The 13,339-nt window shown below is 37.9% G+C and overlaps 1 protein-coding gene across 1 annotated transcript; it reads left to right on the top strand.

Moving 5' to 3' along the window:
* The first annotated feature begins 898 nt into the window (after positions 1 to 898).
* On the top strand, positions 899 to 2,541 carry LOC100656182 (olfactory receptor 52N2-like). Its single transcript, XM_064289244.1, has one exon. The coding sequence runs from the start codon at positions 1,293 to 1,295 to the stop codon at positions 2,250 to 2,252; it is 960 nt and encodes a 319-aa protein (XP_064145314.1). The 5' UTR covers positions 899 to 1,292; the 3' UTR covers positions 2,253 to 2,541.
* Positions 2,542 to 13,339: the final 10,798 nt, after the last annotated feature.

The raw sequence follows: 13,339 nt of genomic DNA, 5'->3' as shown, positions 1-13,339 counted from the left end.
CTGGAAACTCTGCCTGCCTAGTGCCAGTGTGGGTGTGCTGTGTGCAGAAATGGCCAGCAAGGCACTGGCAGGTGTGATCAGAATGGTGGAGGGTGCTTCAAGCCCATGGACCCCTGTGCCAGTGTCTGGGTGAAGGGGTATGCACCTCAAGATCAGGGCTGTGAGTTCCTGACTTAGGGGATGTGGAGGTGTTCGATGCCACTGAACTGAGCTGGAGGGAGAGGGAGGTGAATGAGAGAGAGAGAGAGCTCCTTAGCCTGTGGAGCTCTGTTGGAGGTGTGGGGCTGTGGTACACATGATGGGTTGGCAGCATGCACTTAATTTTCATAGGTCTGGTATCATTCCTGTTTGATTCTGGAGTTGAGTGTTGAGTTGCTCCTTGCTTAGCTGCACCAGGTGGGGTGGGTTTCTGCTTGGGATGCTACTGCTTGTGTCAATATGTCTGCACTGTACAGGTTTGGCCAGCAGGACGGTGGTGATTCAGCAACCTGTAATTCTCCATTTCTGCTGTTTTTGAATTGCCTCTCCTTCCACCTATCACTCAGTCCAATTCTTCAGATTTGTCTTTGTTGCTTAGAGTTTCTAGATTGTCATATGTATCCAATTCTCATTTTTTATTTTTACGTTCTTTGTTGTAAGGGGGACTACAGGAAGCATTAGACTATTCCACCATCTTGGCCCTGCCTCGTAGAATATATGCTCTTGAGCAAGTTATATGAGATATTATTGTCATAGTTTATATGAAACATAAACTTTCTTCATAATCTTTAAAGCAGTACAAAAGTATTAATTTGTGGGTTGCCACTTAAACTGCTGATAATGAGTGGTCATATTCTGGCAATACTCTAATCATATTCATGTGATTTTAGTGACAAGACTTGGGTACAAATATCTGGGGAAAATCTAAGAGGAGAGAGTAGGATTGGCTTATTGGAAGGAAGAAGAAAATTGCAGCCCCAGGCATGTCTTGTTATTGGGATGTGGTGAGTATAAGAGGAATGCTGGGTAGAGGTGTGAAAAGTGAGGATAGTTACTTAGACAAAGTATAAAAGGAGACAACTAGTAGTTTAAAACTATACTGCTTACTTAATTTTAGAGATTATAGATCAAAGACTCACTTGCTAGAGCTGGAAAAAATCTTAATATCAAAATAAGATGAAAGTACATGACATTTATGAATCTTAATGTCTAAACCAATCCCTTTTACCTGGACTCTACTCATCTCTCTCTTTCCCTTCTATGCAGAAAAAAATTGCTGTTAAAGAATGTAAAATGCCCTTTTATCGGTCATTATGTCTGGTGCCAACAGCTCCAGCCTGACCCCAGGGTTCTTTATCTTGAATGGCATCCCTGGACTGGAAACTGCACACATCTGGATCTCCCTGCCATTCTGCTTCATGTACATCATCGCTGTGGTGGGGAACTGTGGGCTCATCTACCTCATCAGCCATGAGGAGGCTCTGCACAGGCCCATGTACTATTTTTTGGTCCTGCTATCCTTTACTGATGTTACTTCATGCACTACCACTGTACCCAATATGCTCTGCATATTCTGGTTCAACCTCAAGGAGATTGACTTTAACACCTGCTTGGCCCAGATGTTTTTTGTGCACATGTTGACTGCAATGGAATCTGGGGTGCTCATGCTCATGGCACTGGACCGCTACTTAGCCATCTGCTACCCCTTGCGTTATGCCACCATCCTCACCAACCCTGTCATCACCAAGGCTGGTCTTGCCACCTTTTTGAGAAGCGTGATATTCATTATGCCGTTCACCTTCCTCACCAAGCGCCTGCAATACTGCCAAGGCAACTTCATTCCTCACACTTACTGTGACCACATGTCTGTGGCCAAAGTGTCCTGTGGCAATTACAAGGCCAATGCTATTTATGGTCTCTTGGCAGCTCTCCTGATTGGGGGCTTTGATATGTGTTGTATCTCAGTGTCTTACACGATGATCCTGAAGACGGTGGTAAGTTTGTCATCAGCAGATGCTGGTCACAAGGCCTTCAGCACCTGTACCTCCCACATATGTGCTATTGTCATCACATATGTTCCAGCCTTATTCACTATTTTTACTCACCGTTTTGGGGGACAAAACATTCCCCACCATGTCCATATCATTATTGCTAATCTCTATTTGATGTTGCCTCCTACCCTGAACCCCATTGTTTATGGAGTCAAGACCAAGCAGATCCAGGAAGGAGTTATGAAATTATTTTTTAGGGAGGAAAATGTCTTGATGAAATAAATTGATGATTTAATACCAAAATACAAGGGAAGACAAAGAATACTTTAGAGAAAACTTGTGAGTGTAAAATTAAACCAAAGATGTCTCATTCCAGAAAGCAAGATTTATTGAATATTTTATATTAACTGGATTTTTTTAGTGGCACCCTATCAATGATAAGAAACAATTAAATAAAAGATATGCCACCTGTATTAGAGGAGTTCTCTCTTAAAAAGAATTCCACATTAGTGTAATTTCTAGGTTGTTAGGAAGCAATTGTATTGCTTAGGCTGCTAATATATTTTGCATGTCAAACAAATCTCAAACGGGATGTACATTAGAAAGAAAGTTAAGGATATCCTGATCCTTTGAAGACGTATTCTTGGAGTTAAGTAATAATAAATTAAGGCATCTCAGAGTCTGTGTAAAAAGGTCTTTAAAAGTCATTTGTTTTAGCGACTCCATTTACCACCACTATTCCCTTTGCTGCACAATTTTGTGCACCTTGTTTTAGTTACATCTAAGTTTCATTGACTTTTCAAAATCAAGAATTATATTCATATATTTACATCAGTGTGATCTAAATGAAGAATAGTGGTAAATAGAGTAATGAAAAATTTTTAACAAATAATTACTCAAAGTTAATTCTGAGAAATTTTTTTAAGGAGATATGGAATAAGTCTTATAAATATTTGCTAAGTGGTGGTAAAAAATAGAAGACATTGACCAGCAAAATCTATGAACATTTTGGTTTGGCTGGCTTTACAGAATTAACCAATTGCTATCCCACTCTGGACAGGTGTAAGGGAAGTATATATTCAGTAAGAGAAGATGACTGAGGAATAAAAACTCAGTGTCATGGGCAGAGAAAGAGGAAAAAAAGGTGATGAACGTATTACCATGGAGTCAATTCCTGCATAGGAACCCTATAGGACAGAGTTGAACTTCCCCATAGGGTTTCCAAGGCTGTACTCTTTATGGAGGCAGACTGTCGTATCTTTCTCCTACAGATCAGTTGGTGGGTTTCCAAAGCCCACCTTTCAGTTAGCAGTCCAACATTTAACTACTGTTCCACAAGGTTCCAAAAAGTGATAGGAATGGTGGATATATGAGGGAGGATGAGCTGTAGCAAAAGAGAAAGAACAGTTTACTATGCAAAGCTTTGCACCCTTGCAGTGATTTTAGTAGGAACAGGTCTTCTGTTTCTTGCCAAGGTAGCTGAAGTTCTGCATTAGATGCTTTATAAATTAAAGCCTTTCAGAGGACTTATTATCAGTGAGTACTCCCTCTCCGTCTTAAAAAAAAAAAAAAAAACACTTACTTATGGGTGGAATTTGCTCTTTCTCCAGGCAGAGACTACACGTTTCCTTTCCTCCACCTGGAATGTCCAATCATTCACCACTCTTTCTTCTTCATCTTAAAATCTTTCTTATCCTTTAGTTGTTAGTTTAAAAGTCGTTCATCTCCCTTGCATTTTTACTTCAGATTATTGTCCATCACAATTCATGTAATGCCTGACTCCTATCTCTTCTGAGAGCAGGAAATTATATTTTTTTGTCTTTTGTTTTGTTCTACTCTAATTCCAATGCCCACAATAGTACCTGGGACTTAGTAGCTATACAATATGTGTTTGACACATGAATGAATGGGTGAATAATCTGCTTTTGTGCTTAGTCAATAGGATCCTTAAAATTATTTCAGAAAAAAAATGCTAGACACAGTTAACAAAATTTCTCAACCACACCCCCAAATGCTAAGACAGTCTTATTTATTTCATTGTCCATTAAATCTTAGTTCAATTGTAGAGAAGAGATATTCTGTCCAAAAATCCATCTTTTGCTGTTAAGTAAGTGAAATGTTTATTTTTAAATTTCATATTCCTTATTATACTTCTTTTACACTCAAATCTACTCCAACCTTTTGACCATAATTAATCAGTGCAGTAAAATAATACTTTCTACAATAGCTAAAATAAAATAGGATATCTTACCAGCTTTGGCAAATTTAGAAACAGAACAACTGGGTAGTCACTGGTAAAAATGTAATTCATATATACTGAAATGAATTAGCCTGTATTTTCAAAGTAAGGCAGCCTCATATCACTCTCAAAGGTGTCAACTTTTAATCCCCCCTACAAAGGTTCGGAGAAGGACATCATGCTTGGTAAAGTAGACGGTCAGCGAAAAAGAGGAAGACCCTCAATGAGATGGATTGACACAGTGGCTGCAGCAATGGGCTCAAGCATAACAAGGATGGTAAGGATGGTGCAGAACTGGGCAGTGTTTCGTTCTATGGTACATAGGGTCGCTGAGTCGGAACCAGCTTGACGGCACCAAACAACAACAGCACAAAGCTTCAGTTCTCAAATTTACCATTTCTTAGCCATATGACCATTGGCATATTATTTAACCTTTTTGGCCCTCTGGTTCCTAATCTATAAATCAGAGAAGATAATGGTATTTCTCTCATAAGGTGGTTGTGAGAATTACGTGAGTAATCCATCTAAAGTTTTTAAAACAATGCCTGGCACATACCGGAACCCCCCCCCCAAAAAAACTAACAACAACTAGGTACTGTTATTCTATAAACACAAACTAGAGTTGTGAGTTGTCTAAGCCTCACCAGGAAACCCTGAGGTCCTAGTGGTTAAGAGCTTTGGCTGCTAAGAAAAATCCACCAGGCGCTCCTTGAAATCTCTATGGGACAGTTCTTCTCTGTCCTATAGGGTAGCTATGAGTCGGCAGCAATGGTTTTTTGTTTGTTTTTTTTTAAGGCTCATCAAATAATTGCCAGAAATTACTGTATAGAACTGACTGCCCATTTTTTTGACAGACAACTTTGGGTTTACTATCATATGCCAACATTCAAGTCTTCTGTTACATTCCTCATATTGCATCTTTCCCATTCTTACACTCCAGTCAAACACCAGATGTGTGCTGAACGTCCCAATATCATTACACCCTGAGCTACAGTACAGAGATTTTAGCAGCGCTGTAGAGGATAATCGTCTCCAAACTATGTGCTGCTCTTTCTTTCCTGAGCCCAGAATCAACTCGATTATATGCAGAATATAGCATATCTTATAGCAATCACAATCTTATAGCAATATTTGAAATTAAAGCCATTTAGAAAGTAAAAGGCCAGAGCTGACGAATAAGCAAAACAGTTCTACCTTTACTGGTAAACTCTTGTGCAGCTATCTGAGTTTAACTGTTCCTTCTTCTAAGCCCTTCTTCCCATTCCCTGCCAAATGCAAACTCTCTCCCTCTCATGATAACAAAAATGTAAAATCTCTATCAATTGGTTTGAAAAGTTTTTTAAAACAGAAGTGAAACAACTTGGGGAAGTGCATGCTGAGGTGTTTTTACATAATAGCAATAATATTTTCTTTTTCAAGCACAGTGGAAAATTCCTTCCTATAATTTGACTCCAAAGAGTTGTTGACGGCTCAGAGCTAATTTACGTTATCCCCAAGTCAGGCACAAGCATTGACCTTGTCCTCTGTAACCAGGCCCTGTTCCCATGCAGCAAAACATGAAGCAGCTAAGAAGCTACCTTTGGATCTCTGCTGGGTCCATGTGTAGCCTGAATACTCTGTGCACACTGATTTCCGTGCCCTGTATTTTTCTATAGGATTAAGTAAATCTCATTCTGGATTAAAACCTACTGAATTTTGTGAATTTTTTCGCTAATTCAAACTTCATACCACTGTTGACAGTTATAAAATCTACATTTATAACTACTTAAGTACATCATTGAAAGACATTAGAAAAGTATGCAATTTTTTCTACTAGAAAGGTTGAAGACTGATATATAATGCAGAGCTTTCTGAAATTATGTTGTGATAAAAGTGCTAGCATAACTTAGAGTATCATTTTCTGGTTGCTACTGAGTTGATTTTGACTCCTGGTGACCCCTGTAGGTTGGGCTAGAACTGTGCTGCATAGGATTTTCAATGACTGATCATTTGAAAGCATATTGCCCGGCCTTTCTTCCAAGGTGCTTCTGAGGGGATTCCAACCACCAACCTTTCAGTTAGTGGTTGAGTGCTTATCTGTTTGCTCCACCCAGGGACTCCAAGTTATTATTAGGTCCTGCTTAACCGGTGATTTAGGGCTTTCAATCAGAATGTCAGCTTGAATACATATGTGTATAAAAACCCTACACTAAACACACAGAAACTCTGGTTAACTGTATTTTTGAAACTATAGAGAGCAAAACTAAAAGCAAGAATAGAATCTTGAGATTCTGGGAATAAAAGAGGGAAATCACAGAGGAAAGCAGGAGATGAGAACTCACTGAAGACCCTACTTAATCATATGCTTTCAACATTGGGAATTTATGTGAAATGCTGAGGCATAACATGAAACCGAGAATCTGGACTCATTGCATAGTTTTTGAATGAGAACGAAAATACTTATGTCCATCAGCTCAAAGACACAGATAAAATTATTCTATTATGATGATTTAAGGAAAGACCAATGTAACACATCTTGCAAAACCAAAAACCAAACAAACAAAACCAAATGCTAAACTCATTGCCGTTGAGTCAATTCTGGCTCATGATGGCCTCATGTGTCACAAAGTAGAACCGCACCATAAGGTTTTCTTGGCTGTAATCTTTAGAGAGGAAACCTTGGTTGCATAGTGGTTGAACTACCTTTTCTAACCAAAAGGTCAGCAGTTCAAATACACCACGTGCTCCTTGGAAACCCTATGGAGCAGTTCTACTCTGTCCTGTAGGATTGCTATGAGTTGGAATCAACTCAATGGCAATGGGTGAGGTAAGGTAATCTTTAGGCAACTCCCTGGGTGGTGCAAAGAGTTAAATTTTCAACTACTAGCCATAAGGTTGGCAGTTGAAACCCCCTAAAATTGCCTCAGAAAACAGTCCTGGTGATCTGATTCTAAAAAATCACAGCCTTGAAAAGCTTATGCATTCTACTCTGGGTCAACTTGGTTCCAGTAACTAACAAAAACAGCACTGCGTCATTAACATAACAAGACAAAAGTTCTTGTTTCCAGACAGGGTCATCATATTCACAGGCACAGGGGTAAAGACTTCAAGATGTGTTTTTAGGGTACACAATTCAACCCATAACACATAGTAGGTACACCATTAAGATTACAAAATATTTTCTGAATGTTTCAGCTGTTTTTCTCATTTTGGGTGGTACCACCTCAACAAGTGAAGATTCCCAAGCCTTACTCCATCCATGTCATTAAGGTCAACTTTACTTTGAGGAGGCAGTGCTTCCACTGCTGTATTTTGAGTGTCTTCCAACCCAAGGGGCTTATTTTCTGGCACTGTACCAAACAATGTTCCACTGCAATTCACAACTTTTTCACTGGCCAATTTTCTTCTTTGGAAGTAGATTGCCAGGTGCTTATTCCTAGTCTGTCTTAGTCTGGAAGCTCTGTTGAAACCTGTCTACCATAGGTGACCCTGCTGGTATTTGAAATACCTGTGTCATAGCTTCCAGCAACACAGCAACACACAAGCCACCACAGTATGACAAACTGACAAGTGGAAGTAACAAATAGTATGTATATCATTAAGATTATAAGATGCTTTCTAAATGTTTATACCAATTTTTTAATATAGAAACTAAGAAAAGTTTTAGAAAAATAGACATTCTCAACTTCTGTGTCTTTTTAGGACCATTTTGGTACTGAAGTCTTCAGCGTATATTTTATATATTATCTCCCGAAATAAGTTGCTTTTTCATTGTAATGAAAAGCTATAATATACATTACTTTGATTCTTGTGTATGTTAGAAGTCAGGAATCAAAATTTGTTTCTCTCATATGATATCCAGTTGACACAACACCACTAACTGAAATAAATGGTATTTCTTCACTGAATAACAGTGCCACTTTTGCATATTTTCAATGGATTTATTTCTGGTCACTCCATCCTGTTCCATGTGTCTATTTTCTTCCAGAGTTATACTGTCTTTATTACTATAATTTTATAATGAATGTTAATATTATAAAGTTATAAAATTTTATTTGTCCTTTTCAAAAAACACCACCAAAATATGTGGAATAAAACACATAAATAAGAGAAGCATTATTTTTATCCATAAAAAAGAATGGCTAAATTGTGGTAGTCTCCTGCAATTGTCTGGCCTATAGCCATGATCGTTTGTTTGTTTGCATTGCTCTAAAAGTATTGCATAGGCTATCGCTGGCGTGTTGCGTTTCCAAATAAATTATAGTATCAGCTTTTCATTTTTAAAAACCAAAATAATAATTTCTGGGAATTTGGTTGTCATTTCATTGAATTTAGAAATCGTTTTGGTATAAAATTATCTCTGTACTGTGTTTAGTCTTCCAGTCCCTGAACGTAGAAAGTTTTAAGGTTTACAGTGGAGACTTTCACATCTTTGGTTAAATTAATTCCTAGGTATTTGAAATAGTTGCAAAGGACAGCATTTTTAAATCTTCGTTTCCTAGTGTATGTTGTTGTTAAGTGCCATCGAGTTGATTCAGACTCAGAGAAACCCTGTGTACAACAAAAGGAAACACTGCCTGGTCCTCAGCCATCCACACAATCGTTGTTATGCTTGAGCCTGTTATTGCAGCCACTGGGTCCGTCCATCTCCTTGAGGGTCTTCCTCCTTTTTGCTGACCCTCCATTTTACCAAGCATTATGTCCCTCTCCGGGGACTGATCCCTCCTGATAAAATGTCCTTTTATAAAAGTAAGATATAGTCTCACTTTCCTCACTTCTAAGGAGCATCCTGGTTGTACTTCTTCCAAGACAGATTTGTTCATTTTTTTGGCAGTCCATAGTATATTCAGTATTCTTCACCGACACCGTAATTCAATGGCATCAGTTCTTCTTCAGTCTTCCTTATTCATAACCAAGTGTTCACATGTATATGAGGCAATTGAAAATGCCATGGCTTGGGTCAGGCACACCTTAGTCTTCAAAGTGACGTCTTTGTTCTTTAACACTTTAAAGAGGTCTTTGGAGGCAGATTTGCCCAGTGCAATGCATCCTTTGATTTCTTGCCCGCTGCTTCCCTGGGTATTGTTTGTGGATCCAAGTAAAACGAAATCCTTGACAACTTCAGTCTTTTCTCTGTTTACGCTGATGTTGCTCATTGGTCCAGTTGTGAGGATTTTTGTTTTCTTTATGTTGAGGTGTAATCCATACTGAAAGCTGTGTCGTCTTTGATCTTCATTAGTAAGTCCTTCAAGTCCTCTTCAATTTTAGCAAGCAAGGTTGTATCATCTGCATATCCCAGGATGTTTATGAGTCTTCCTCCAATCCTAATGCCTCGTTCTTCTTCTTATAGTCCAATATCCCAGGTTATTAATGAGTCTTCCTCCAATCTTAGTGCCCTGTTCTTCATATAGTCCAGCTTCTCAGATTATTTGTTCAGTACAGATTGAATAAGTACAGTGAAAGGATACAACTGTGATGTACGCCTTTCCTGACTTTAAACCAGACAGTATCCCCTTGTTCTATAAGAATGACTGCCTCTTGATCTATGTACAGTTTCCTCATGAGCATGTTTTTCTGTATAGTTGTCCATAATTACAGTTTTAATTAGTTATGTTCAATTCTTAACATTTTTAGCTTCATTTCATTAGATGGGGCTTCAGAACAATGCTGAATAAAATAGTTGAATCTTAGGTTTGTTCTGATCTCAGAAAGTATGTTTTTAATATTTTACTTAGTATAATGCTTATTGTATGTTTTTAGATACCATTTATTAGGCCAGTACTTTTTCTTGTGGCCGTTATTGAGATAAACTTTACATACAATAAAATGCACAGCTTTCAAGTACCCAGTTTAATAAGTTTTGACAATCACCTGTCTATTTAATGCCCTATAAAACCAGATAAAGAATATTTCCATCACTACATAAACTCTCCAAGTGCTGCTGTGAATCATTGCCCTTCCCAGAGGCTATCACTTTCTCATGTCTATCACCTTACATTAGTGTTGCCTATTTTTGGACTTCCTATAAATGGAATCATATAATATGTGTGTTTTGTGTCTAGGCTCTTTGGCTAATGTAGTATTTTTGATATTCATTTTCATCATTGCATGTATAATAGTTTGTTTCTTATTACTCATGAGCCGTAAACCATTGAATGAATATACCACACATCCTTGTTCCATTCTTTGTTTTATTGGTAGTGAGGTTGTATGAGCATTCGTGTACAAGTCTTTGTGTGGACAAATGTTTTCATTTATCTTCATTAAAAATCTAGTAATAGAATTGGTGGGTCACAGGTGTGGAGCATGTATAACTTAATAAGAAACTCTTCTGCAAGATGGTCAGGCCATTTTACACTTCCATCAACAATGTGTTAGAATTACAGTTTCTGGGGTGTTTTGTGATGCACTCTCAGTGACTAGTTTAAGAGCTCTTTTAACATTTGTTCTAAGTTTAGGAGAAATGCTTCGAAGTTCACCATCTGAAATAACAAAAAGTATTTTGATTTTTTTCCAGTTCTTTCAGGATCAGCCTTCATAGTAAAATATTAAGGAGGGAATAGCAGGTAACAAAATATTGGTAAAAATCTATGCAAAGCAGTTTTGCCATCATCTCCAAACTACAAATAAACACATAAGTGTTTGCATGCACGTGTGTGTGGTTTATCCATTCATTTAACCAATAAACTCAGGACTAACCATAAGCCAAATTCTCACTCTCTGTTCTGAGAGAAAGATTTCATATATTGTCATCTATGGTGACATTGGTATTGTGGATGTTTTCACAGATTTTAATGTTTTTTTTGAACTTTCTGATTACATATTTAGACAATTATTTTATAAATCAGTATAAAGGAAAAAACAAGTAATTTTTTATGACTATCAGACCTCTTGGTTAGAATCCACACTTGGGAGAAGATATTTAACCTTAATATCTTAGTATTTTTCTCAAAAGGCCCAAAGGATCTTTTTCCTCTAACCAGAGCCCTCTGGGATATCCAACTGTGGGGACCCAAACAGCTATAAATACTCAAGTCTGGAGAATGCTGAAAGGGTGCAGAAATGCTAGGTACAGTTGAGACTCAATTGTTGTAGAACTCTTGGTACTACAGAGTCTCAGTCATGCATAGAAGTCTGGTCTTTGCTGATACTGAGGTAAGGGTGAGCAATTCCCAAAGACTCTTACTTTCTTAAAATGCAAAGCTTTTCTTACAAGAAACACAAGAGCTTGGGATGTAGTTGATGGGAAGTTCAGTATTTCACTTCTTAACTCCAGCCAGAAAAGAGGTCCATTTGTTTGAGGACTAAGAAGGGAAGCAGAGTTTCCTTAATAGTGAAATAAATTTAAAACTACCTCATACTTCACTGGAGATGAAGGAGTCCAGGCAAGAGTGGGTTCAATGAGAGGATTACGAAATTTTTGCCTTAATTAAGGGAGACATATAGTCAATCAGAGCTGCTTCCAGTACGAATGTTCTTTGTGGGGAAGTGGAAATTAAGCCAACATTAGACTTCAATTCTAAAAAAAAAAGTTACCAGAAGGAACTATAGAAATCCTTCCATACAACGCCCCTGTTATTGTTATTGTTGTGTGCTCTGGCTTTGATTCCGACTCATATCAATCCTGTATGACAGAGAGTAGAACTGACTCACAGGGTTTCCTAGACTGTAATCTTTATAGGAGCAGATCACCAGCTCTTTTCTCCTCTGAAGCATATAGGTGGGTTCGAACTGCTAACCTTTTATGTAACAGTTGAGCACTTAACCATTGCATCACCAGGGCTCCTTATAAGTTCCCTACCAAGTGCCTGCACCATCTGTCTGAGCACTTCCAGGAACAGGGATTTGGCTGTCTTCACAGATGGCTGTTGCTATGTGGAAGGCTCCTTTATACAAAACTAAAGATGACTTTCTTTAAATGTATACGTTTGTCTTATTTTCTTCCTCAGATACTATTTAGGAATAAGTTTTCTCTCTACCTCTTGAAGATTAGATACTTTCTGTCTCATTGTGACTTGCTTAAGCTATTTATGCAACTATTCCTAGGGGTTGAGGTCAGTGAATAAGGACAACAGATGCAGATTGAGCATGTGGATTTGAAGTCAAACAAACATGGATTTAAATGTTGGCTCTTGCTTCTATCAATTTTTAATTTTTGTGGCCTTAGGTATTTTATTAAGTCTTCCTGGGCTTCCATTTCCTCAACTATAAAATGAGGAATATAATTTACCCATGATATTACCATAAACTTGAATACATAAATCAACCCCCAGTGTAATATTAGCTTCATAAATGGAGAAAATTTTGTCTGTTTTGCTCACTAATGTATCCCTAGAAACTGAAATGGTACCTAACATAGGAAGAACCACTAATAAATATCTGTGAAGTAAATAATATATTATAATAGATAACATAGAGTGATTGCTTAATAGATGGCAGGCGTCACTTAGGGGAATTACTTCTCATTTAACCATTCTAGCACCTCCAGGTGGTACGCAGTATTATTACTCCCGACTTTAAAGGTAATGAAAATTGTATCAAGAAAGTTTGTTACTTGCACAAGCTCATCCAGCTAAATTAGCATTAGAAACAAGATTTGACCCTTGCAGTCTGACTGCCCAGTAAAACTGCTATTTTTTAGCATATATGCTTAGTCATCTAGTTTTTCTTCTTTTGAATACAATAAGGAAAGTTTATAAATAGCTCACCCAGTAGCAGAATATATTTGCATCCTTGAGGATCCTCTGGAAGGAAGGGTGTAGAGAGAATTTTTTTACTGAGCAGGTGGGAGAAAAAACTGGTTCTAAGTTTGTTTCTGATTTAATGAATGTGCATTGATTGTTTATTCACCTAGCATCAATCTTAGATGATCCTGCGAGTTTTCTGTAGTGGTTGACCAGTGTTAGTTTTACGAGCTAGTTGGGCAGAAGAAATATAATTCCTACTCCTCCCGATATCCTCAAATTCTGGTCTCTTCCTTCCAGTTTTGTGGTTTGGGAGCCCTCTGGCTACCTTAGAAGGAAAAAAGCATTGGAAATGGCATCCCATAGAGAACAGTTCTCTGTGCAAAAGTCAAAATGTTTAATAACCTAGAGTTGGTAGGAGGCTTGGAAGGATTTAGCAGGATGAGACTTCCCTGAATTTCATTCCA

This window comes from Loxodonta africana, chromosome 7 (genome assembly GCF_030014295.1).
Source record: "Loxodonta africana isolate mLoxAfr1 chromosome 7, mLoxAfr1.hap2, whole genome shotgun sequence".
In the NCBI taxonomy this organism is placed as follows: domain Eukaryota; kingdom Metazoa; phylum Chordata; class Mammalia; order Proboscidea; family Elephantidae; genus Loxodonta; species Loxodonta africana.
The sequence above is the reverse complement of the archived record's forward strand: the minus strand, read 5'-3'. Positions and strand labels throughout refer to the sequence as shown.

Coding starts and splice junctions, on each gene's coding strand:
- LOC100656182 (XM_064289244.1), top strand. CDS start 1,293: ATGTCTGGTGCCAACAGCTCCAGCCTGACCCCAGGGTTCTTTATCTTG.